Here is a 26,728-nt window from a genome sequence, read left to right on the forward strand (position 1 = left end):
TTTAATATGAAATTCAGGGCTTCTTTGATTTATTTTCTTTCTTTATTCTGTAAAAAATGTTGTATAAAACAGCCTTCGGCTCGTGCCTGCGACCAAATCACAGCCGTGATGTTATTCGCGATAACACACTCCCTCTCGTATTGCTTAAGTATTTTCTGATTTTGATTGATGTAGAGGGTTTACTTTTGGTGAACTGGTGGTGGGAGTTTACTTATTGGAATCTACATCTACAACCAAATCAGAATCAGTTGTTGTCACCATCTGGTGCAGTGGCGGCTCCTGCCAAATCTCTCAGGGGGGGCAATTGTTGTGATGATGGCCAAGGTGACCCGTTTAATGGGCAAATTAAAGCTTAAATAATTAACATCTTAAGTCATCTGTCAGTTTACCCTCACAAATAACTTTGAACATGGAGAGAGACCAGCTTTACCATTAATCATAAAATTAAGTAAGCCTTCACACTAACAATTTAATTCAGTCTTCATCAGATAGCATTTTACTTTAGGTGCAGCAGATCCAGAATAAAGACTGCCCTAATTCTTTAGTTGCTAATTAATCCTGATTACTACGACGACTGAATGGCATTTCCCTTAATGACACGATGGAGTTGCTCCGAACTGATGTGATGGTAGTCATGGTGACGACATCGCGACACCAGGTTACGTGTGATGCAGGCACATAAGTGCGAGCCCTTCCGGAACCCATTCAGAATGTATTGCAGCGCCTACAGTTTGAAAAAAAAAAGGGCCTTAACATGAGAGTCTATCAGAGCAATCCGGGTGATTTTCAATCAGACTAAAATCGCCCAAAAGGGGCGGTACTGTACGGAACACAACTCGACGCTGATTGGACTACAATATTCAGAGGCAAGACAGACTGTCCAGAACAGTCACAGCTGTGATAGAAAAATGTCTTCCTTTTTCCCCCTTTGGTGGTGCGTCGGCGATCGCCCTAAGGAACGAGCCGCCCCTGATCTGTTGACCTTTACACTTCTGATGAGGATGAATCAAATATTTGTCCATTCTCAAAGACCCAATGTAGGCTATAGGTAGTTCAAAAAAGAATTCTGTAACATCATAAGAGATCTCCCATCCCATTACATGTGATTATTTTTTACTTTTTTAATAAAATGCAATGGCCGGTGTTTCCATGCTTACTATCAGACTTAAAAAAAAAAAACAGCCCTGGCTTAGTATTCATTCCTTCATTTATTCACCTCCGCTTTGTCCTGGTCAGGGTCACAGTGGGTAGGTAGGAAGACCCACTTTTTCGCTAAGCACTTAGGCAATTACTAACCCTGCACTTTCAATTTTAGAATAAAAAACGACACTTACCTTCTATTTGTGTACCTATACTTTATTATAACAGGGTCTCAGCAGATTTGTGTTCTTAAATTCTATTGACTGATATTTGTACTAGAGTAAGAAAATGTTTACTAAAGAAAACATGAAGTACACCCACACTCATATTTCATCTGTCTGTACTGATGAATTATTACTTCTAAGTGTTTCATTGCTTTGATAATATAGGCATTTAGTAAAAATTAAAAGATTAAATACACTTTAAAAGCTTTGTTTATTATTTTATTCAGTAGGTATAGGTTTAGGTACAGAGGTACAGAATACAGTACCAGGTTGGTCTAAGCCTGGCACTGGTTAATCTCTTGCTTGTTTTCTTCTATTAGTTAGCTTAGTTTCTTATTGATGAGCAGATAAAACAGAAGCAGGTGAGAAACACATTCACAATTACTTGTTTTAATATCTATCAGATGGAAAAAATAATTAACCAAATAATCTAGTCTAAACATTAAAGTGGTGTCTAAATGAAAAGCAAATAAAATGCTGTAGCTCTCAATGGATATTGTACTATCTAAACGGTGACTTTAGGAGTTAAGAGTGTGGAATAATATCCTGCTGGCGAATTCCACATCAAACGCCTTGATAGGAAATTGTTTGAGTGCATCTCTAATGCCGAAATTAAGACCTTACAAATCCACCCTTACAAACAATTGGTTAAAAGTTTGTACAGAAGAGGCCTTATTTCCAGTCTAATTTGGCACTAAGAAGAACTGAAAAGTGAGAATTCCCGAACAGGATATTGAGCTCTGGCTGGGCGAGTGCTGATCTCTTTATCATCCTGTTTAATTTTGAGTGTGAAGAAGAAGGGGGAAGATCCTGGTTTCCCTCTTGTGTAACACAAGGGCACATTTTCTTTAAATCACTGATGCAGGGATGGCATGAATAGAGTACAAATAGAAACTAGAAATTTTTTTTTGATTGTTCTAGATTCTATTCTATAAATGATTAAAGGCTATGAAGTTGGGTCATATGTGAGGTGTAAGTAGTGTGTGGTGATTTGGGGATTGTTGCATGGGAAATTTTGGGTAAAACAAATCAGGTATTAACTGTCGAGGTGAAACAATAGAGAAGAGGTATGATCTAGAACATAAAAATTCACTATACGAAGTTTAGAATTTGACTTGATGCAGAACAAAGGTTCAGAATTGATGAAATGTTGGTTTGTTGGTTCAGGTTTATGCCAGGACTGGCAAGGAGTAATATGTCAGCCGAATTTCCTCCCCCTCAAGTAGTTGCCTGTGAAAACAAATATATGTAAAAAACAGAGAAGGCATTACATATACAGACAAAAACGATTGTGTAATACATGGTCTGTATTCTTAAAAGTTAAGGGCTGCCAATGACTGTTAATACAAATCTTACTTAGAACTGATTTGATACCAATTTCAGATTTTCCTTATACAAGTCTTATTCCTTAACATTTTTAAAGTCAGCATAGTATGATATAAGGTAGTTATTGAAATACAGTATTCCATAATGTAGGCTAGTGTAAAAAATAGCATGCTGGCAGACAGTGTAAAAGCATTACTTGTAGGCTGCAATCTCAATGTCGAGGGCCATCTTCACATTCAGCAGATCTTGATACTCTTTCAAGTAGCGTGACATCTCCTCTTTGGCCTCAGCAATATTCTTCTCTAGATCACTAATCCTCTCCTACAAAACACAACAATAAAATACATTTAAATATTGTAACATCCAATAAACCAGTGTCAAAAATGTGTCTAATTAAAAAATATTGAGGTGCAAAAATTGGCCACTAGTGTGCTGAGTGGGAAAAGACCGGACTTAAACTGGTCTTCGAAGCTCTTGGTTAGTAGCCCGAAGCACCTTTACAAAAGTGGAGATCAGTGTGTGACTCTCCGTGTGCGAGACTGGACTGGCCTTATGCGAATCCACTGAAGTATGGGTGAATAAGAAGGGGTCGGTGGACTGTGCACACGTCCAAGGGAGCATGTGTCACCCTCCTCACAACATGATTGGGGTCCCCAACAGCGAAAGACAAATTGGCTACACTAAATTGGGAGAAAAAGGAATAAAATGCATAAATAAAATAGAAAAAAAATAAAACTTGTATTATCATGAAATGCATTAATTCATTTAGTTTTCAGTAACCACTTTATTCTTTTTAGGGTCACAGCAGATCCTGCATACACTGTATACAGAGAGTGTCAGTACATCCTAGAGCACACACCCAATAACTCACTTACACCTAGGAATAATTTTTGCAGCCAATCCACCTAGTTTGGGATATAGTGTTTGTGATATTGATGCTAGGTAGCATGATGGTAGAATCATTTTGCTGCACAGCCCTGAGGAATGGGGCTAGATTCCAACAAGCCAATCGCTGTCTGTGTGAAGCTTGTCTTGTGCTTCTATGTACTCTAGTTTATTCCCACATTCCAAAAAAATTTCAGTAGGTGTATTAGCTACTGTATACTGTCCCCAAAGTGAGCGAGTGTGCTTTGGAGTAGTATTTTTAGCTATTGGGATGCTGGGATAGGCTCTGGACACTATGCAATACTAACTAAGGTGCTTTCTGATAATGAGTATTTCTGATAACGTATTATTTTTACTGTGGAGCCATGTCATGATGCTGCAAATTAAACAGTCTGTGGAGACTATAAGTAAAGAGCAGCCATCTATCAGCACTGCTAGAATGAGTCAGCAGTCTGCCCTCTTTAATTAACTGTAACTGCATTACCCCTGCCAAGGTCTTAGCACAATAAAAAAACATGAATCAACTGCTGTCAATTCTACTGACACTATTAGTGTACTGTATATTACATTACATGGCACAGAAATACAATATTCTTTGTAAGTAGGCCAGGAGCACATGAGCATGGATCCTTCCTTTCTTTATAATACACCGATCAGCCATTACATTAAATCCACCTCCTTGTTTCTACACTCACTGTCCATTTTATCAGCTCCACTTACCATATAGAAGCACTTTGTAGTTCTACAATTACTGACTGTAGTCCATCTGTTTCTCTACGTACCTTTTTAGCCTGCTTTCACCCTGTTCTTCAATGATCAGGACCCCCACAGGACCACCACAGAGCAGTTATTATTTAGGTGATGGATCATTCTCAGCACTGCAGTAACACTGACACGGTGGTGGTGTGTTAGTGTGTGTTGTGCTGGTATGAGTGGATAAGACACAGCAGCGCTGATGGAGTTTTTAAACACCTCACTGTCACTGCTGGACTGAGAATAGTCCACCAACCAAAAACATTCAGCCAACAGTGCCCCATGGGCAGCATCCTGTGACCACTGATGAAGGTCTAGAAGGTCAAACAGCAGCAATAGATAAGCAATCGTCTCTGACTTTACATCTACAAGGTGGACCAACTAGGTAGAAGTGTCTAATAGAGTGGACAGTGAGTGGACGCAGTATTTAAAAACTCCAGCAGCGCTGCTGTGTCTGATCCACTCATACCAACACAACACACACTAACACACCACCACCATGTCAGTGTCACTGCAGTGCTGAGAATGATCCACCACCTAAATAATACCTACTCTGTGGTGGTCCTGTGGGGGTCCTGACCATTGAAGAACAGGGAGAAAGCAGGCTAAAAAATATGTAGAGAAACACATGGACTACAGTCAATAATTGTAGAACTACAAAGTGCTTCTATATGGTAGGTGGAGCTGATAAAATGGACAGTGAGTGTCGAAACAAGGAGGTGGATTTAATGTTATGGCTGATCTGTGTATGATATTGTGTTCGGGCTCAAAGGTTCAGAATAAAAAAGCAAAAATATTATTGTAGGTTTTAAAGTGGTCAGTATGATTTAATACAGTTTTGGAATACAGTACTTTAACATACACAGTATCCCATGCTCAAGTTCTCTAGATTTAATTTCCTGTGGTTTTTGTCTTTATTATACACAGTAGAGGAAAAAGTATTTGGCCGCCTGACTCTGAGCTTGTTGGGCATCTTATTCCAAATCCTTGGCATTAATATAGTTGCCTCCTTTGTGGAAATTACTATCTTCTGGACAGGATTCTAGAAGATTTTTGAAATGTGTCTTTGGAAACGTCTGTTCATTCAGTTAAAATAGCATTTGTGAGGTCAGACATTAACATTAAGCAAGAAGATCTGGGACTCTGTACAAAAAATCCAAACTAGTCTAATCTTCTCCTTATGAATCTTGCTTTGTGCACAGGAGACACTTATGCAGAAAAGAGCAATCCCTAAACTGTTGCCACAAAGTTGGATCCATATAATTTATTATATATAATTGATTACATTTACCTGTTAGCAATGAGTGTGGCTGAAACACCTGTACTGAGAGCTGTCCACATACCTTTTGTGATATAACACCTAGTGTAGCACTTAAATAACTGTGATTAATGAATGAATTGTCTGTTCTGTTTTGTGATTATGTGTATGCAAATAAACAACAGCGTTTTATGAACATTAAACGTTAGTAAACTAAATTTGTCTTTTAGACATTGTAAGATCTAAAAGAGAAAGATATAAAATAAACAACAAATCCATAAAGTCATTGTTAAAATACAAAAGAAATAATAGTTTACCATGCAATACATAATGTTTTAATACAAAACTTATAGTTATACTATATATTAAACTATACTTTATCTTCTTAATACACTCAGGTAGCGCAGTGGTAAAACACGCTAGCACACCAGAGCTGACATTTCAAACTCATCGGTTCGGAACTCAGCTCTGCCATCCGGCTGGGGAGCTATATGAACAATGATTGGCTTGTTGTTCATACAGGGTGGGCAGCCGGATAGGGTCCTCATAACTGAAGCAATTACGACCTCTGCTGGCTGGTTGATGGTGTCTGCACAGAGTTGAGGGATAATGTGATCAGGGTGTGGCTCGTCTCGTGCAGGTGAAAAGATGCAGTCGGCTACTGCACGTGTCGGAGGGGGCATGTGTCAGTCTAGCTCTCCTCAATCGGGGTGGGGGTCAGCACCAGAGAGAAAGCAAAACGCAATTGGGTAAAAAAAATTGGACACGCTAAGAAAAAGCAGGAGAAAAGGGGGAAATGCATTAAAAAAAAAGAATCACAAATATAATTTGCCAGTATTTCACCTATTTGAGTCTCAGACTATTTATAGACGTTTGTAGGATAGTGGAATCCAGGGCTGGACTGGGAACAAAATTCAGCCCTGGACTTTTTTCTTGACCAGCCCACTACAAGCACATCGCGCCACACATATCACCCCCTAATCAAATGTTAGATGATTGATATTAATAGTTTTCATCTTACCACTAAAGTTAATAACTCACTATAATAAAAATTAAAATAATAAAAAAATAACTACAAACAAATATATATATTTCCAACACTTTCCTTTGGGATTAATAGTTCTATCCATCTATCACACACATAAAATTTACAATTTCTTAAATGGTTCTATTGGATTTCCCCATCCTGTCTCATTAAACCGCAAGAAATAAAATTAAACCTTTCTTTCATTAAACCACTAAACACTGGTAAATATGCTTTTTTCGCACTTTTATTCAAACGTGATTCACGTTTGTTTCAAATTAGTGCATTGCTCAGCACTTTAGGAGCAGTCACATTATCATGCTATTCTGCAGGTCAGAGCTACGATTTACAATTCTATGTAATCGAAAAAAAATGCACAGCCACTACTAGGCTTACAGGACTGTTTGCGTATGGGACTCATAACGCTAAACAAAGAGGTTCACCAGCTCAACACCTCTGACAGCTCTGATTTCACAAACAAAATCTTTGAGGATTATGCAGATTTTTTTAAAGACGATGTAGGCAAACTTCCTGTCACATACTCAATGAAAATAGACCCCACAGTGCAGCCAGTCGTCCGACCAGCAAGACGCATTCCATTAGCCATGCAAGACAAGGTCAAAGTAGAGCTACAGAGAATGACAGATCTAGGAGTCATAACTCCTGTATCAGAACCTAGCGAATGGGTTTCATCAATGGTAGCGACGCATAAGAAGAACACTGACCATATTCAAATTTGCATAGATCCTAGAGATCTTCATGTGGCCCTGAAAAGACCACATCACCCAATGCGTACTGTTGAAGAAGTTGCAGCCCAAATGTCAAATTGTGTTCTTTTCTCTGTGCTAGATGCAAAAAGTTCCTTCTGGCAAATATAGCTAGACCACAAATCATCACTGCTCACCACATTCAGTACCCCCTTTGGCCGATTAAGGTTCCTCAAAATGCCATTTGGAATAAACTCAGCCAGTGAAGTATTCCAGTGATCAATGGAACAAATTTTTGCAGGATATCCATGCACAGTCATTGTAGATGATATCTTGGTTGGAGGTAAAAATGAGCAGGAACATGATGAAAACTTGAAAAAGGTTCTTGATCGTGCCAGACAAGTCAATCTGAGACTGAATCAGCTCAAATGCAAATTTAAGCTCAAAGAAGTGAGTTACGTAGGCCACATATTCAGTAGTATTGGTCTGCAGGCTGACCCTTCCAAAACAAAAGCGATCAGTGAGATGCCAGTACCAACAAATGTCACTGCACTCCAGAGATTTCTTGGGATGACAAACTACCTTGGTAAATTCATTCAAAACTTCAGCAAAATATCTGCTCCACTACGCCATTTGACACATAAGAACTGTGAATGGTGTTGGCTGAAACAGCACCAAGATGCATTCGATACACTGAAGAAGTGCATATCAAGCCCACCTGTCCTATCATATTACAGTGTTGATAAGCCAGTCACATTGACCTGTGATTCATCACAATATGGTCTTGGAGCAGCATGCTTACAGGAAGGCAAACCAATAGCCTATGCCTCACGCACGCTAACAGAACCAGAAATGCGCTATGCGCAGATTGAAAAGGAGTTACTTGCTGTTGTGTTTGCTTGCAGTAAGTTCAACGATTACATCTTTGGCAAGTCAGTCACCATTGAAACAGACCATCAGCCTTTGGTGACGATATTAAAAAAGCCAATTCACACCGCTCCTGCACGACTCCAACGTATGATGTTACGACTACAAAAGTACAACTTTAACTTGGTGTATAAGAAAGGCAAACAAATGTACATAGCTGACACGCTATCGCGAGCACCAAGCCCTTCTACACTGCAACACCCAAGTGAGGAAAACACCTTTGAGGTCATGAACATTTGTGATATCTCCTCATCCTGTCTGGAAGAACTTAAACAGCACACTGCAAAAGATGCTACACTACAGTTGCTGAGCGACATCATCAGGCGAGGATGGCCAAGCAGAATGCACAGTGTACCACCCACAATTTAACCATTCTACCCCTACAGACATGAGTTGATCGTGGATGAAGAAATTGTGAGAAAAGGCCACAAGGCAGTGATACCACAATCATTACAGACTGAGTACATGAAGATTGTACACAGAGGACACCCAGGAACCGACTCAACAAAGCGTAGAGCTAGAGGTATAATCTTTTGGCCCACCATGACCAAAGACATTGAGGATCAAACTCAGTCATGCTCAATCTGTAACAGTACCAAACCACATCAGCAGAAAGAACCACTACAGCTACACAAGATCCCAGACTTGCCGTGGTCAACTGTAGCAGCTGACATCTTTGAATGGAACAGCCAGCATTATTTAGTGCTCACTGACTCCTACTCAGGATGGTTTGAAGTTGACTTTCTCCGTGACTTAACCTCAGCAACAGTCATTGGAAAACTGAAAAGACATTTTTCTGTCCATGGATCACCACACATCTTTATTTCGGACAATGTAAAACAATTCACAAGTCACCAATTCAAAGTCTTTGCTGCAACTTGGGATTTCGTGCATAAAACTAGCAGCCCAGAATATCCACAATCCAATGGCTTGGCAGAGCGAGCTGTTCGCAGTGCAAAACAACTGTTGGAGAAGTCCAAACGAGATGGCACTGATGCTTACCTCAACTTGTTAAATCTCAGGAACGTGCCTCGTGACTCCATGCTAGGCTCTCCAGCACAAAGGCTTTTATCCAGACAAACCCGCACAACACTACCTATCCACAGATCCCTACTTGTACCATCTTCACTCTCAACCAGCCAAATTCATGCACAACTCCAGAAAACACGACTTTGTCAAAAGAGAAGCTATGATAAGTCTAGCAGACCACTAAATCCAATGCTTCCAGGACAAGTAGTGAGAATGCAAACTCCACAAGGTTATCATCATATGGGAATTGTAAAGGACATTTGCAGTGAACCAAGGTCATACACTGTTCTATCAGAAGGAAAGGTTTATAGAAGGAACCGCAAACACCTCTTGCCTGTAAATGAACCACTCCAAGTACAGCATGATGTATGAGAACCTGCAACCTGAAGGACAAACTATGAGGTTGATAGAACATACCCCAACTACAAGTGACAAACCACCTCAAACAACTCCAGCACGACTGTCAATTGAAAAGCCCATTAGTCCTAGTCCTTACAAAACACGCTCAGGACGCACTGTTCGTCCCAATCCCAAGTATTTGGACTAGACGTTTAGAACTTTGAGCAACACAGTTATTTAGTTTAAAAGACACTTATTTTTTTACGTGCTATATTTTGTTTGAGAACAAATCAAGACATTTAGTAATGTCAAAACTTTTATATCCACCCTGTTGCTCTAGAACAGACCTGGGCATTGTACGGCCCGCGGGCCACATCCGGCCCGCGAGACATCTCCAACCGGCCCGCATGAGGTTCGAGGCAACTAAAAATTAGATGTAAATAAATGTACATCAAACATGCAGTATAACAGGATTGATTTTGACGGGAGCGCTGTGTCTTTAAATATCCGTAAATTTCGTTTTCGTGTGCGCGAGTGTATCAGCTTCACCGTAATGCGAACAGAACTGAGTGTGATTGACGGTGGAGTTTTTAACAAGACATGAACTTCCGAAGTATTTATTTACTGAAGTTAGATGTAAAGCTGTTTAACGATCACAATTTAGGCTCTAAATCGCTGTTGCGGTACTAAACAGAGAAATACAACAATATGAACGATGCAGAGCGTCACACCTGAAGCTTCACTATCTAAACTGCAAAAGCAACAAATACTTTTTATAAAGTTTAACACATCCAGAACTGAAGCAGTCAGGACCAGCTTTGTGATTTTAAAAAGAATATCCAACAATAACAAAGGACTGAAAAACAAATGTGGTAATTAGACTCCAAACAAAATAGTTTAAAAATCTGCACATTTGTTCACATTAGTTTTTTTGCTTTTTATTTGTTTAAAAAGTAAAATAATGTTGATGTTTTTTCTCTGCCTACTTCTAATTTTCTGATTGTAACATCTAAACATTAACAGCTTATTAGAACTGCACAATTGACTGCTTCTCATAAAGAGTGGGCAGTTGTAGCCTAGTGCTTAAGGTACTGGACTAGTAAATACAAGGTCGCTGGTTCAAGCCCCTCCACTGCCAGGTTGCTGCTTTTGGGCCCTTGAGCAAGGCCCTTAACCCTCAATTGCTCAGACTGTATAGTGTAACTGTAATGTAAGTCGCTTTGGATAAAGACGTAAACGCTAAATGCTGAAAATGTAATGTAAATGTAAATAAAGAGATAAAATTAATATTGAGCAGAATTAAGTTCACCTTATTGGTCCTACCCTCCACAACAGTCCCAGTTTCTTATGTGGCCCCTTGGAAAATTTAATTGCCCACCCCTGCTCTAGAATATGTTTAACTGCCAGTTTTAGTACATAACTTTACTTTGTAAAAACAAGTTCTACAGATGCTGTATGTAAATTGCAACAACTTTTCTATGTCTTCAAAATGCAACTTATTATTGCTAAACTAGTTCTGTTATGTTAAGTACTAGGCTAGGAAAAGGGGATGTAGAGCAACTGTCTATTTATATATTTTGCTAGACAAGTGCACTTGGAAGTGTGTGCCCTTATTCCCTTCTCTGCGTATGTGATTGGAACTCACCCGGCTCACTCACATGTTCTGCATATCTGCAAGCTGATGTTGCAAATAATAAATCAGTTTTGTTGTAGTTAAAACGGAGTCCTTTCATGATTCATAGCACTCGACAGTTAGGAAGTACCCTAAGTAGGGCATAGGCGACATTTGAGATGGGCCCACAGTCTCTCCTTAAACGGCGTTACTAACGAAGCAGAGTCACTGAACACTAACTTTTCCTTTTCTGCTCTTTGGCTAGGCTGTAGTTCCTCACTGCCAAACAGGCTGTCCAGTTTCCTGCACTTTTCTGCATCTGCTTGCAGCTTTTTCTGTTTTTTATCACGGGCTTTTTCTGCACCTCCTTTACGCTTTTTCGACCCTTTCTCTATCTCGCACTCATTCATAGCTTTTGTACCGGTGGTTGTGATTACGGTTTATCCTGTCTCATTAAACCGCAAGAAATAAAATGAAACCTTTCTTTCATTAAACCTTTAACACTGGTAAATATGCTTTTTTCGCACTTTTATTTACACGTGATTCACGTTTGTTCCAAATTAGTGCATTGCTCCGATTTTTCTTTTTCTGCACCTCCTTTACGCTTTTTCGACCCTTTCTCTATCTCGCACTCATTCATAGTTTTTGTACCGGTGGTTGTGATTACGGTTTATCCTGGGGGAGGGACATTTCTGTGATTGGCCAATGGACATGCAGTGAGGATACTGTGGTGGGCCAATGCACACATCAGGATTATTATTCAGGAATATTAAAACAGAATTTATTTTTCACTCTCTCTCAGCGGCCCACATACAGAGCGGCCCACCGGGAAAACTCCCGACCCTCCCGATGGCCAGTCCATCCCTGGTGGAATCTATTGATTATACTGATCACAGTTACATCAAACGATTGCTATTACATAACTAGTAAATAATTGAGATAGGCCGGTGTCTTGTGTTCTGATAAAAAGTCACATATGTTTTGTGGCAGTCTTTTAGTTACTGTGGTTGTTAAAGTGTTATTTGTCATTCTGCTAGTCAATCATAGCTTAAAACGCAGGATTCAGTATATCTACCTTTGAAGTATAAAGTATATCTACCAGACCACATGGTGTCACTACTACAGCACCCTCTTGTGGGATAACTCATCTGCTAAGTGTACAGAGTATCAATGCAAGTGTGATGTTTGTATGATACCTGGTACTTAGCAACCTCTTCACTCTGCGTCTCCTCCAGTTCCTGCAGCTGTCTGTTCAGCGAGTCGATGGCACTTCTCAACGTCTCAACCTCAGCAGTACAGCCAAGCAGCAGTTGCCGGTGATTAGCCGTTTCCTCACGCACCAAGCGCACGGCCTCCTGCTGCTTATTGGCTGCCTGCGCCACATTGGCAACCTTATCCTGAAACCAAGCCTCGGCCATCTGCATGTTTTGCTTGGTCAGGCTCTCGTACTGCCCACGAATCTCCCCCAAGGCCATCGAGAGGTCAGGTCTGTCTACATTCGGCTCGATGGTGAGACTGGCCACCTCCAGCTGCGCTCTCAGGTTCTTCTGCTCTTCTGCAAACACCTGCTTTAAAAAGGCCAACTCCTGAGCCAGAGAGATCACTTTCACCTCTGCATCTGCAGACCACAGCGCTGTCCTGTCTGCTTCATCCTTTACACGCTGCAGTTCATCCTCTGCCTGCTCACGCCTCTGGACCTCCTCCTGCCAGCTCTGCTCCAGTTGCTCTCGAGTATTCTGAAGCTTGTCCCTCTGCGCCTCTATGTGTTCCCTATCCTGAGCATTATTCTGTAGCTGCTGGCGGAGACAACGTGCCTCCTGCTGATACAGCTGCTGCAGGCGAGATGGCTGATTCTGGATGCGCCGCAGAGCCTCCACCTGCGCCAGAAGCACTTGATTCTGCTGCTCTAAATAATGCACCTTGTTTGTATAGGAGGCAAAGCGATCATTCAGGCCCACAAGCTCTTCTTTCTCCTGAGCCCTTCGACCAACAAGCTCTGCACACACCACACTTAAGTTGTTCGGCTGCCAGTACCCCACTGGCTCTGACTTCAGTAGCTGTCTTGAGGTGGTGAAGGGCATCTTGGAGAGATGGGTGCTGGAGTGGTTGTCCCAGTGCCGGATCTGGGAGAAGGAGCAGGAAATAAAGCTCATGATGAATTTCTGAATTCCTTTTTTGATTGTTTTTTATTGATGTGGATTTTTTGGACTATAATTCTTTTTTAGGTCCCCCTTGTTCTACACACCATGGATGGAGATGAACCGGCACTGCACCAGTGCAGTAATACTGCTGCACAGCAGGTTTTATAGGGACCTCACAAACACGCATTCACATCTACTCACACACACACAGCTCAGTCTCAGCCAATAGGCTACTTAGCAGTGCTGGAGGTTGGTTTTGTGTTTGACTGCAAGGAGCACATGAGGTGGAAGGGCAGTTTTATTTTACCTCACAACTAAGAATTACTACATAATAAAGAGAAAATATGTTTTTAGAGTTTTTAAAAACTGATTACAAATCAGAAATCCTATTCACAAACGTATTCAGACCAATTACTTAATGTGTTTATAGATTTTCTTTTTAAATCAACCACAAAAATCTATAAATTGGCAAATAATAACTTAAAAATTAAATAATTACAAAGCCTGCTTTACACATTTTTATGTGAAATATTGTCTTAATTTATGCCCACACTCAAATGGGTCATTCCAAAACTTATTTAAACAAGCACATTCAAAATCAACACCATGTTCTGTTTAAACACTTTTTACATGTGACATTTTGATTACTTTTTGATCACCGATTAAAAATATATTTATATTTATTATTGTGGAAGCACATAAAGCATCATAAAAGCATTTGTTCAAATTTATGTAAGTGGACAAATGCATTTATATTTGAAGTATAGCATAGTCTATAAACAAGGCTTCATGTGTTCTACTGTACCACTAATTTAAAATGAACAAAGACTAAAGCTAACCACTCTCTAATTATTGTACCTTTATGGAGAACACAAAGCAGAATTATAATCACAAAACATCTGCAAATTTACAAATAGTGACTTACACTGAAAAATTCTGCTTACCAAGCCTGCTTTACACATTTTTATGTGGAGTAATGTCTTAAATTTTTGCCCACACTCAAATGGGTCATCCCAGCACTTTTTACAAGTGACATTTTGATTACTTTTTGATCACTAATTAAAATATATATTTATTATTGTGGAAGCACATAGAGCATCATAAAAGCATTTTAATTTATGTAAGTGGACAAATGCATTTCTATATTAAGTATGGCATAGTCTATAAACAAGGCTTCATGTGTACCACTAATTTATAATGAACAAAGACTAAAGCTAACCACTCTAGTTATTGTACCTTTATGGAGAACACAAAGCAGAATTGTAATTCTGTAGTTTTGCAGTTAGTTTGTTTATTGGGATTTAAAAGTCATGTTTTACACTTTGGTTACATTCATACACGGTAGTTACTCATTACACATGGTTCATCCGTTCACAAGGTTATATCAAACACAGTCTTGGACAATTTAGTGTCTCCAATTCTCCTCGCTTGCAAGTCTTTAGACTGTGGGAGGAAACCGGAGCACCCAGAGGAAACCCACACGAACATGGGGAGAACATGCAAACTTCACAAAGAAAGTACCCAGACTGCCCCACCTTGTGATCGAACCCAGGACCTTCTTGCTGTGAGGTGACAGTGCTACCCACTTCTGATTCTAATAGCACAAGAGACCTTGCATTTAAGAGAATTTACTATTAGATAAAGGAAAACAGGAAGCAGTGTTTTACTTGTTTATTACATACATATCAGGTAATTTTAATGACCTATAAAGATACTGATGGTCATCCTGCATTTATCCAATAAAAATAAAACACCAGAAAGAAAATTTTAAATCTGCACAGAAAGCAGCTAGAAATTATTGTAGAGGGCATTTCAGACCCAATTCCCTCCTATAATCTTTAAGACAGTAAATGCTATCTAAATGAACTATTTAAAGATTTATTTATTTTTTTAAATAGCTAAAAGTAAAATAAAATTCAGTTACTTGTAAGTGAAGGTGAACTGGTCAAAGTTTTATTGCTCTTACTATTGCAAACAAGCTGGAATTAACTAGATAACAGAATAATCTTTAAAATAAAATGTAATCAAAGTTTGTCTAAAACAACTGCAGCTGGCTCGTTTACGTTTCTATTGTCATTCATGTTACAGGGATGCACCCAAGAACCAGTCACAACACCATAATCTGTACTGCTCATACATACAAACATCTCTTGCTAAATAGCAAGCACATTTTAATACTGTAGTTGATTGGGATTAAAGACAATTTGCTGCTGTTTTCATTGTAACCAAGAGAGCCAAAATTCTATCCAATGCACCATTAAATCAAAGTTTAATGATGTACAAAGTCATTAGTTTATATATGTATGTATGTGGTTTAGTTTGATATATATTTGAACTAAAAGAATCCTGACAGCTTGTGGGATGCTTTTATTATTTAGCTTTGGGACGATCAACACCCTTGTTTTCTGGTACATGTTTGTAGGGGCAGCGGTTATTTTTAATGCAGCCAGTTGTTCTCCAGAAAAAACACTCATCAGGAAGTTTGCTGCAAAAAAGAAAAAAAAAAATGCGACAATTGTAAAAAGAGCATAATAAAAAAAAAAGTATGTTAAACATAGGAGCAGAAAACTAGTCTTTAAATACAACTAGAACACATTGTAATCAACTGCTGAGAAAAAAAACACTGTGTTTACTTACTTAGGGACCCCTATGTCGGTTGATGCAGTTTTGGATGCACCAAGATGTGTGTGAATTCTGTCAGGGTAACGCACTGTGAGACAGGTCCCAGCAACATGATAGCCCTAAAAAATAAATGAAGGAATTAATTAATTAAAAAAATTCTACTTCCACATATTGTTAACCATCAGTGATTTTTTACATTGTTGCTAAGGGGATATAATGTGCAATATCTAAGGAAAAAGTAATATTTAATTCATTTTTATCTTAAGCGTGTAATACAACAAAAAATAAGGATTAGAATAATCAACTAGACACTCACATTCAAATTGTTAATTGCTTTCTCACAATCTTCTTTTCTGGTGTAGTTGACAAAAGCACACCGTTTTCCAGACAGCAATTTTACACTATATACTGACCCAAACCTGTTTTCAAATAACACAAGAAAAAAAGAAACAAGTCAACAGTTTAGCTTCTTTATTTTAAGTGGTTAGAATAGCTTTAAGGTGGGCTTAGTGGGTAGCACTGTCGCCTCACAACAAGAAGGTCCTGGGTTCAATCCCCAGGTGGGGCGGTCCGGGTCCTTTCTGTGCGGAGTTTGCATGTTCTCCCCGTGTCCGCGTGGGTTTCCTCCGGGTACTCCGGTTTCCTCCCACAGTCCAAAAACATGCCACCAGGTTAATTGGAAACACTGAATTGTCCTATAGATACCTAGCCGCTAGATGCACTAGTGCATTGTAGTGCCGGTCCCAAGCCCGGATAAATTAGGGAGGGTTGTGTCAGGAAGGGCATCCGGCGTAAAAATTGTGCCAAATCAATGAGCGATCATGAGGATGACTCGCTGTGGCGACCCCTGAAAAAGGGAAAAAGCCGAAAGAAGAAGAAGAAGAATAGCTTTAAGGTAAAAAGACTGGACTAGTGATCAGAAGGTTGCTGGTTCAAGCCCCACCACCGACAAGTTGCCAACGATAGGCATTTGAGCAAGCCTTTTAATCCTCGATTGCCTGCAATGTTTTAGTCACTTCTCCAAGTCTTTGGATAAAAGCTTCTGTTAAATGTCATGCAATGTTTTACTTTAAAATACAGAAGCTCTTTATACAGTGAAGTTGAAAACAGCCAGCTGCTGTGAAATGAGACTGTACTTACGGTCTAAAGAGCTCATGAAGCTTTGACTCTGATAAAGCAGGCACTAAATCCCCAACCCAAATGGGAAAGAACTCTCTAAACAACATAGGTAAACAACTATTAGACATATATTACACACAAACAGAGAAATATACACGATCAGCCATAACATTAAAACCACCTCCTTGTTTCTATACCCACTGTCCATTTTTTCAGCTCCACTTACCATATAGAAGCACTTTGTAGTTCTACAATTACTGACTGTAATACATCTGTTTCTCTACATACCTTTTTAGACTGCTTTCACCCTGTTCTTCAATGGTCAGGACCACCACAGAGCAGGTATTATTTGGGTGGTGGGTCATTCTCAGCACTGCAGTGACATAGACATGGTGGTGGTGTGTTAGTGTGTGTTGTGCTGGTATGAGTGGATCAGACACAGCAGCGCTGCTGGAGTTTTTAAATACCGTGTCCACTCACTGTCCACTCTATTAGACACTCCTACCTAGTTGGTCCACCTTGTAGATGTAAAGTCAGAGATAATCGCTTATCTATTGCAGCTGTTTGAGTTGGTCATCTTCTAGACCTTTATCAGTGGTCACAGGACACTGCCTATGGGGCACTGTTGGCTGAATGTTTTAGGTTGGTGGACTATTCTCAGTCCAGCAGTGACAGTGAGGTGTTTAAAAACTCCATCAGCATTTCTGTGTCTTATCCACTCATACCAGCACAACACACACTAACACACCACCACCATGTCAGTGTCACTGCAGTGCTGAGAATGACCCACTACCCAAATAATACCTACTCTGTAGTGGTCCTGTGAGAGTCCTGACCATTGAAGAACAGGGTAAAAGCAGGCTAAAAAATAGAGAATAGCCAGAGAAACAGATGGACTACAGTCAGTAATTGTAGAACTACAAAGTGCTTCCATATGGTAAGTGGAGCTTGTAAAAACAAGGAGGTGGTTTTAATGTTATGGCTGATGTTATGGTAAGTAATATAAGTGGAATCTACAGAATCAGTGTTTACTTGCAAAAAAACAGGTAGTTTTAACTTACACTTAACAGTTAACGTTTATGTAGAACAGATAAACAATAGTTTTGTGGCAGATCACTGTTTTGAGCAGCGATATGCCAGCAATTCAGTAGACTTGGTTAGATTTTAATGTGAAATATGCTCTAGTTGAAGTATTCATGTATCAAGTGTTAGTTCTTACGGTAGTGCTGGTGTGGGGCCAGCGCTAACTCTATGCTGGTTTTGTGAAACTGTTTGAAGTGGAGCTTTAAGAGGTTGGGTTTTTAACTCTGGACAAACATTCTCCTCTCTGGGGGGATGAGGAGGTGCCATATTACCTACAAAGATAAAGTAAAGGTCATAAAAAAACAGAAAGTGTGTGTAAACTCAGAAAGAAGTCTGTATAAGCAGAGATGGTCTCACCATGTAATTCAGAGAGCACTTCTAAAGCTTTTTCTAAAGTTCCATGTATGATCAGAGAATTTGAACTTTGCTCTCTTGTGTAGCCCATATCCTGTAGAGGACCCAAAGCAACAGAATGATTAACATTTACTAACAAAAGTGAAATTGAAATAAAAAAGAAATTCTTTAAAAAAAAATGAGCATTAGCATTTGTAGGTATTTTAAGCATGTTATATGTTTTACATTTATTACAATATTGGCCTTCCAAAACCACAACCAATCTTTGGCTATTTAAACAAGGCTATTTGGAAATAATGCAAAAGCTGTGTGCCTGCATTTTCTAAATACTGTGCTTTCCAACAAAAGGGCAAAGTATACAATTATATTTGACATTTAAACATTAACCGGCTTGCCTGTTTATAAAAAATCAATGTTTGCTGGATAGATGCTGATACAATCCAAACTAATGGAATAAATGACCATGACTGTACAGTTATTATTCATAATATGCATGCACCTTCTAACAGAAACACATTCTTACTTACCATTAACTGCATTATATTCACACGAAAAAGCTCATGAGCAGCATCTCTACAGGAGCTGTCCAACTTTAAAACTTCCTTATAAGTCAACCCAGCCTCATAGTATTTCTAAAATACAAGAGAAAAAGTGTGATATGAGTAGATTATGTTTTTTTTTTACCTATTATTAGTAAATGTATTGCAGCAACAATCATACCTTAAGCCCTACTAGTGCTCTTCCTTTTCTGTAGAGCCCCTTAATCCATGTTGGATTTAATGAGAGAGCAATATCTGCATCTGTTAAAGCCTTTTCATACTGCTGCATTTTCTCATAACAGAAGGAGCGATTCCCAAACAACCTGTGAAAGGCGTATAATTAGTACTAGCATACTGAAATAAACCACAGTAAACATACAGGCACTGCTGTCTCTGCCCAAACCATCAATGTAGAACTAATCTAGTACAGTAATTTTAACAAACATAGTGAGCAAAAACATTAACATTCAGATGTCGATTTTAGTCATTCGTTGTTCATTATTTAAATCATTTAAATCTACAAAAGGTGTTCCTGTTCCAATTAAAATCTTGATTTGAATGGTGCTCAAAATAATTATAATAAAAGGTTTCAGAGTATGGTTTCTACATTATTATTTTAATAACTTATTTATTTATTATTAATAATTTAATATTTTTAACTCTAGTATCCCCCATATAATTAGTAAGAGAGTACTTGCTCGTCAATGCCTTTTAGCCCAATGCTGCAAAGGTTCTATTTAAATTATGCTTTAATTGAACAGAGCTGTAATAAAGCCTGGCGTGTCTAATCTAATAAAACTCAATCATCAATTAAATCTTAACTGCTAACTGTAACTAAAGGGGCAATTCCTTTTCCCACACAGTCTAGTTGATGGATTTCTTGTCTCTACGCATCTTGCTTTTGTCTTATATAAAAATGTTTTAGGACCTAAAATAATTTATACAGTACTGTCTGTTTCAAGTTTTTGTTTTTTAAGTGTTGGGAGTAAACTTCAATCCCACATTGTCCAACTTCATCTAAACAGCCTAAACGTACACAGAAAATTTTACAATTCCGAACTAACTCCCACTGAGTCATATACAGTTATAGTGCATCAGTCTAACATGCTAGCTCACCACTGCCAGGCACAAGGGGAATTGAGCATATACAAACTGGCCATTTCAAACAAGAATTTTATATCTAATCATTTAATTGAAGACAGTAAGCTTAAATGTGCTGCTGTGCACTTTTTCACTGGCTGGTCCCAAATTTACATCATTTTGTCATGCATTGGAGAATGTTAGTCAATGCACGTGTTATACTTACTTAAACTCCTGAGGGTTGTGTTTTATAGCTTGAGTAAAATACATTACAGCCATTTCCAACTTTCCTGACTGAGCATACGTGTTGCCAATCACTATAAGTAAAAAACATAAACAAACTTAGCAATTATGACAAATTTGCACCTGAATATATATTTTAAAAGAAGTCACTTACCTGCCAGCTCTGTGCTTTTAGTAACTGGGTCTTTCACTTTCTCTTCTGATGATACGTCCCCTGACGCAGCCTGGCTTGTGTACTGAAAACAGGACAATTAATAAAATTTAGCATTCCATTAGCATAAAAATTAGTTTTTTTTTTTTTTATTATTATTTAAGGCTTTCAATTGACAGTTTTTTATTAAAAATCTATTTTGTTTTAAACCTCATTCCAAGAATCTTCTGTTTCTTTTTCCTCTGGCACATGCTTCTTGAAGTTCTCCGCTTTTTTGTCTTTCCTGTCATGCTTAAGTTTTTGTTTGCGTTTTGCTATGGCTGCTGCATTGGTCACAAACCAGCTGTTCATGTCTAGCTCCTGAAACATACAATTTATCTCAATTACAGCATTCTACCATTAGCTTCATATTAAAACATAAGAACAATTTGTCTGTAACCAACACAAACCTCTGGTTCATCACCGACACTTTCTCGATCATCCTCTTCCTCTTCGTCACTTTCACTGCTCTCTGAAGCTACAGAAGTGCTATGGGGACCAGGGTCAGGTGGTGCCTTGTTACTTGTTTTATTCTTATTTTCACTTTCTTTTTCAGCAACTTTAGTTTCAACTGGATCAGGATTATCCTATGTAAAAAAGAGAAAGTCAAAAGTTACTTTTACTTTTGTTTACATTATTATTCAACCCTTATTAACAAAATGTACAATCTTTCAGCTGTTTGCAATAAATAAAATTAAACAAGAACCATTTAAAAGCTTAACACAACTAATATAACAAGTGATTTCTACAAAGTGAACACAAAATCAGCCGTGTGCTTGAGATAAAACACGTCAAATACCTGGACTGGCTAGGAGTTTGTTGACTGTAAGGTTTGACTGCATGTTAGAAACAGGGCTAAGTCAAAAGAGCTACCCAAAAAGTAAAGAGAAAAGAGATAATTGCCTTGCACAAAAGGGTAGCAAAGGCACTGAGTGTTCCTATAGCACAGTTCACAAGTTCAAAGTTAAAGGAACACTTGCTTCACTATCTGAATGTGGCAGAAAGAGGAAGCTATCACCAGCTGGCACCAGATTTCTGTGGACACAGGTGAACAAAAATTTTCAAGTAACTGCAAAAGACCTGCAGCAAGATTTGGCAGCAGGCATTGAGGTTTCAGTTTGCACAGTAAGGCACATATTATACGATAATTACCTTCCAATAGGATAATGACCCCCAAGCATACCTCAAGGCTTGATTTCACAATTACCTGATTTAAACTTCATAGAAAATCTTGGTGGGATTTGAAAAAGGTGGTTGCTGAATGCAAACCTAAGAATATTAGTGAACTGGAAGCCATTGCCAATAAGGAATGGGCTAAGATTCCTCAGGAATGCTGCCAGACGCTGGTGTCTGGCTATGCATCACGTTTGCAGCAAGTCATAACAGCACTAAAGACACTTGTCATGAAATGATTAAATAATTTGGAGACTGCAGTAGTCATTAAAAGTGGCATTTTGTGTTCAATTTGGAGAAACCACTTGTTACATTAGTTGTGTAGAGCTATGACATTATTCTTGTTTGATTTGTTTGTTTGTTATTTTGCAAAGGTAGCTGAAAAAATTTGACTGCAACTAATCTCATCTGTATGTTTTATTAATGAAATTACCAAAAGATACTGGTTATGTAATAATTAAAATGTCATGTTATCAAACCTGGTCGTCACTAGCTTTATCTGCATTTTCTTTCTCTAATTTTTCTAGCCGACGTCTTTCCCGCTGCCTCTGTTAAAAACAAGACGAGTGTGTATTCAAACATTTTTAATACTTAGACAAAATGAAGGTTTGTTGTCTTAGCATTGCATACCATCTTTTTTTGTTTTTTCTTCTCAGCTTTTTTCTTAAGTTTTTCTTCTTCGTCTACAAGTTTTTTAGCATTTATTTCAGCCTCCTAAAAAATGAAAAATCACACATGAAACCTACCCAGAGAGCACAAATGTAAGAGCATCATATGTATAAATGTCTAACCTCTTGTGTGATGGATTTAACACCTCTAAATGATGTTGAAGGCAGATGTTTTCTTTCTAGAAAGTTTTGAGGAAAACCACAGTATCTATTTTGGTGAGAATTCGAAAAATCATCTTCGTCCTCATCAGATGTCAATACATCGTAGTCAAGACCTGAAAAAAAATGTACAGGATGAAACCCTTACACCAAAGTATATCAAAATAATATCCTTAGTCTAAAATAAATCAAAATCCCCAGCTGGAAGTAAATAACTGCTGGGGCCAGTAATTAATGCCAGTTTTACAAATTGTTAACAGTGCCTCCAGAAATCCTGTTTCACTCAGTACACAAACACACATCATACCTGCAGACGTACATATGAGTAAGTCTTTAAATGAACCATAACAATAAATATACAGCAGATGTTTGTAAAATGAAAAATAAAACAAGATGCTTCTACATAGAGATTATAGAGATTATTAATTAGGCTAAATATTATTCAAGGTCTAATATGTACTTGGGATCTTTACTTTCACTGACAATTTGTTGTGATTTTTAGTATATAAACAAATGAAATAAATTGCAGGTAATCAAACATTAAGAAAGATGAAAGCGTTTACCAAGTTCATAACCAGCAGACAGTGCATTAAATATTAAATCGGATCTATTAGCTCTCCAGTTGATGTAATCAAACATGGTCTCCTATAGATGATAAAAAGAGAGTAAAATAAGCCCAGTTGTACAAAACCAATCTGATAAATAGGGGGAAATTCTCATCATAATCTTGCATCATTTGCACCACTCCTGGTCAGGATCACAGTGGATTCGGTTCAACCAGGAAACACTGGGCGCAAGGCAGGAATAGGAGCATTGTAAAGTACAGTAATTCTCATAATTAAGTTTAATAACCAAAAATTATTCGTTTTTACATTAAGTAAATGGAGGTCATTAAATAAACGTGTTCTCTGCCATACAAAAAAGAATCCACCCACATTTACTTACTTTATAAAAGTAAACACAAGAATGTAAATCAACAGTACAAACTGCTCCAGGTATTACATTTAAAGACCGAGTACTGCTCACTGTTAACCAGCAGATGGTGGACTCTTAATTTGACTCATCAGTTATAAACAAAATCATGTCTAAAATGTAGTTAAGATTACCCAAGCGAATCAGATAATCAGAAAATGTACGGGGAAAACTACTAAATATTTGGCAGATAATTATACTTACACGGGTCGGCACAAGTCTTCCACTTTGGAAAAAATCTAGAGAACAAAAATAACAAAAAAAATTACCAAAAACGTTATTAAACATTCATCAAATGTGAATAAGTGTACTAAATGTACTAATACAGCCTGTTAATAACCACGTGATCTCTAAAAACTAGAGATTATGTGTTAAAAAGTTCCCTATTATTAATACTGTATGTAACTTTTTTCCAGCTGGATAGCTAGCTAGCTAGTTAGCCTTTAGATATCTTCTTAGCTAGGAAGTTAGAAGCCAAACAAAGAAAATCCAGAACAATAATAGTAAGTATTTATTCCAATTTTAGTTCTAAATTAATTTTAAATTAGCTAGTCTAAGCAGTTACTTTGCTACGACCAGCCCCAAGGGTAGAGAAAGTTTGATAAAACTCAAACGGGTGTTTTTGTCTAGAGGTAAATTAGCTAGTACTTACCAAAATGACTATGTCTGGACATATTTATTTTATATGTATAATTATAGTTTAGTAAAAATGTTTAAAACGACGACTGCGTTCCTTTGTTTTATTCTTGCATTCTGAAAACACTGCGCACGTTTCCTCATTCCTCTCACCTTTACCCACACCACGGCCATGCGCCGGCGCATGCGCATTACATCCATACAAGATTTGTTATCCACCGCCACCCAACATTAAAACTACCAGAAAATAGAAACCGAGACAATGTGTTTGATACTTACACACAAATGTATTATATTAACCTTCATTTATTACAATATAAACAGCAATCCATCTAAAGTAATAAGCTCGTTCTACTTTTTCTTCAGATGAACTTTTTTTACAGCAATCGCGCTGTAGCACTAAATGAGTAACAATGTTATTCTGAAATGCTAAATTATTGACCTCACTGCTTCAACCGTGGTAACATCCAGAAATTAATAAAAATTGCATGAACTCACACTGCAGTTTTGTCCTGGACATTCGAGTGTCTTTCTTCTCGTTCTTCGTCAATAAACATGCAGAAATGAATACAACTGCATGAACTCATATTGCAGTGAACAAGCAACACATTTTAGATAGGTTGAAGGAAACTGGAGTGTCTGAGAAAATCTGAATTTAAAAAATAGCAGAATAAAAGGTCCACACTTGGAGTAGCAGAAAATAATCCATGAGTTTATAAATGTTTTTTTTTTAAGAAACCAAACATAAACTGAGTTAGTCCAAGGAGCCTAAGAATGAGCGGGCTATTTTGCCCTTCTCTGCCTATTAATTTGTTACACTGTACCATAGATTCTAACTCTGATTTTCAGTTTTCATTCTCTGCATAACACTGTTTACTTTTGTCTATAAAATATGCTTTTCAGGTACCGCTATCTCTATTGGAATACTTTGTCTTTCTTCTGTTGACCTTGGTTCTGTTACATTCTCCTATCTCTCAGTGACTCTTACATTTCTTTATTATGCTCACAGCATTGTCTTATAGTTATCAAAAATTATCTTAAAAATGGGGTCATATTTTAAACATGTTGAATACACACAAATCACATAGTCAGAATATACCATTGTTTAACACTGATCACAGGATTGTTTAGAAAAAGTGAAGTAGGTTATATTAAGGTAGACCTTTGGTTACACTGATTCTTAGGGAAAAAATATTTCAGAGTCACAGATGTCCCAAAGAAAACCCACACAGAGACTGAGAAAGCAGACAGACAGTGACTGAAGGTAAAACATATAAAACCCAGTCTCAGGAACCATATTGTTGTGCAGCACACAATCTACAACATGCTACTGTGACTTCACTGACTTCAGCGGAGAGCGACTTTATTATCAGATTACATTACCAGAATGTGTTAAAATATACCTGCCTTTTCAGTCATTCCTATCAGATTTAACAGTGCTGTGGTATAAACTGTAATAAATGTTTATGTTTGAAGACTAAATGTTGACACTATCTTACACAATTAAAGACCACTGATTAACTGTTTAGTATTAAAGTTTTTACACTTAAAAATTTACTTAACTTACTATTTTCTTTTTTTTTTTTTTATAATGACGGATTCAAGATTTTTAAAAGGTAAAGTAGGCCAGAGAAGTAAAGAACTGATTTTCTCTTGTTTCTCAGTTTAAGAAGGCAAAGAATTTAGGTCTTTCACCATCTACAGTTCATAATATCATAAAAAGATTCTAGGAGTCAGGGGAAACTGAATGAGTGTGCATTACCATCAGTCCTCAGGCGGTATTGTTTAATCCACATGGGCTCTGGAGTACTTTGGAAAAAAACTAAACACAGTCTGCCACTGCATCAAGAAATACAACCAGAACCTGTATTATTCAAAGAGGAAGCCATATATTAATTTTGTGTATACTTTTGCATATGATTAAAAGCTGGGGTCATAGTGCAGGGTCAGCCAGTTATGCAGTGCTCCTGGAGCTGGCCTAAGCAAGCGGGTCTGTTTTTGATTTTGCATGATTTTGCATTATTTTAGGGCTGAAATATAAAACTATATATATTATAAATTATAAAATATTCAATGTAGCGACTGTAAATCCTATTTAGGGTTCGATAAAATCGTATGAAAGGCTCTGGGGTCGACGTTCAATTCACAACCTTAGTGATTAAAGAATCGACTAGATAGGTTATCGACTCCCACTCAATAGGCTGTTTAAGTCATTTGAATTATCTGCGTAATTTAAACACAAAATAAAATACAGCTAAACACTTTATATCCAGTTAAAAGTAACAGGTAAAGTATTACTATACTAACCGGAGTTTATGCCATTTTAGAATGGGGTCTGTTAACCATAACGGACTCAACTAACATTTGAATAACTGCATCTGCGCAGATCCGGGGTAGAACCACATTTCATGTGCGCATGCGCGAGAATGTCAGTTATTGTCTTAGAAACGCGAGAAAGCTGCAGAAACAACAATGGAGCCGTTAGCGCAAGGTGTAGATGCAGACAGTGCTGACAGGGTAAGTCT

At 38.0% G+C, this 26,728-nt stretch overlaps 2 protein-coding genes across 5 annotated transcripts; both read right to left on the reverse strand.

The window, feature by feature from the left end:
- Positions 1-1,570: 1,570 nt before the first annotated feature.
- Positions 1,571-13,486, reverse strand: neff2 (neuronal intermediate filament family member 2). The gene is made up of 3 exons (XM_062995099.1): positions 12,421-13,486; positions 2,887-3,011; positions 1,571-2,594 (listed from the first exon to the last, which is right to left on the reverse strand). The coding sequence occupies exons 1-3, from the start codon at positions 13,375-13,377 to the stop codon at positions 2,534-2,536; spliced, it is 1,143 nt and encodes a 380-aa protein (XP_062851169.1). The 5' UTR covers positions 13,378-13,486; the 3' UTR covers positions 1,571-2,533.
- A 1,536-nt stretch (positions 13,487-15,022) lies between these two features.
- Positions 15,023-26,525, reverse strand: si:dkey-33c12.4 (uncharacterized protein LOC560112 homolog). 4 transcript variants are annotated; one of them, XM_062996060.1, is made up of 19 exons: positions 25,966-26,009; positions 24,702-24,744; positions 23,772-23,806; positions 23,159-23,240; positions 22,560-22,711; positions 22,399-22,482; positions 22,248-22,316; positions 21,006-21,182; positions 20,767-20,916; positions 20,560-20,641; positions 20,389-20,479; positions 19,264-19,405; positions 19,071-19,175; positions 18,547-18,637; positions 18,326-18,461; positions 17,128-17,202; positions 16,304-16,406; positions 16,003-16,106; positions 15,023-15,850 (listed from the first exon to the last, which is right to left on the reverse strand). In XM_062996060.1, the coding sequence occupies exons 1-19, from the start codon at positions 25,966-25,968 to the stop codon at positions 15,736-15,738; spliced, it is 1,839 nt and encodes a 612-aa protein (XP_062852130.1). In that variant the 5' UTR covers positions 25,969-26,009; the 3' UTR covers positions 15,023-15,735. The 4 variants fall into 4 exon arrangements, with proteins under 4 accessions (XP_062852130.1, XP_062852133.1, XP_062852132.1 ...); XM_062996063.1 differs by lacking the exons at positions 24,702-24,744; positions 25,966-26,009 and adding an exon at positions 26,511-26,525; XM_062996062.1 differs by lacking the exon at positions 23,159-23,240 and having other exon boundaries at positions 25,966-26,003.
- Between the last annotated feature and the right edge of the window lie 203 nt (positions 26,526-26,728).

Source organism: Trichomycterus rosablanca, chromosome 5 (assembly GCF_030014385.1).
Source record: "Trichomycterus rosablanca isolate fTriRos1 chromosome 5, fTriRos1.hap1, whole genome shotgun sequence".
NCBI classification, from domain to species: Eukaryota; Metazoa; Chordata; class Actinopteri; order Siluriformes; family Trichomycteridae; genus Trichomycterus; species Trichomycterus rosablanca.

Bases quoted from the DNA above. Each gene is read 5' to 3' on its own strand.
- neff2 (XM_062995099.1), bottom strand. From the start codon at position 13,377: ATGAGCTTTATTTCCTGCTCCTTCTCCCAGATCCGGCACTGGGACAAC. The intron at 3,012-12,420 runs GTATCATACAAA...TGTGTTTTGTAG, and splicing joins AAGAGGTTGCTAAGTACCAG to GAGAGGATTAGTGATCTAGA. The intron at 2,595-2,886 runs GTAATGCTTTTA...TTGTTTTCACAG, and splicing joins ATTGAGATTGCAGCCTACAA to GCAACTACTTGAGGGGGAGG.
- si:dkey-33c12.4 (XM_062996060.1), bottom strand. The intron at 23,807-24,701 runs GTGAGTTCATGC...TTTGTTCTCTAG, and splicing joins GTCCAGGACAAAACTGCAGT to ATTTTTTCCAAAGTGGAAGA. The intron at 18,638-19,070 runs GTAAGTAAGAAT...GGTCCTCTACAG, and splicing joins TGAATATAATGCAGTTAATG to GATATGGGCTACACAAGAGA.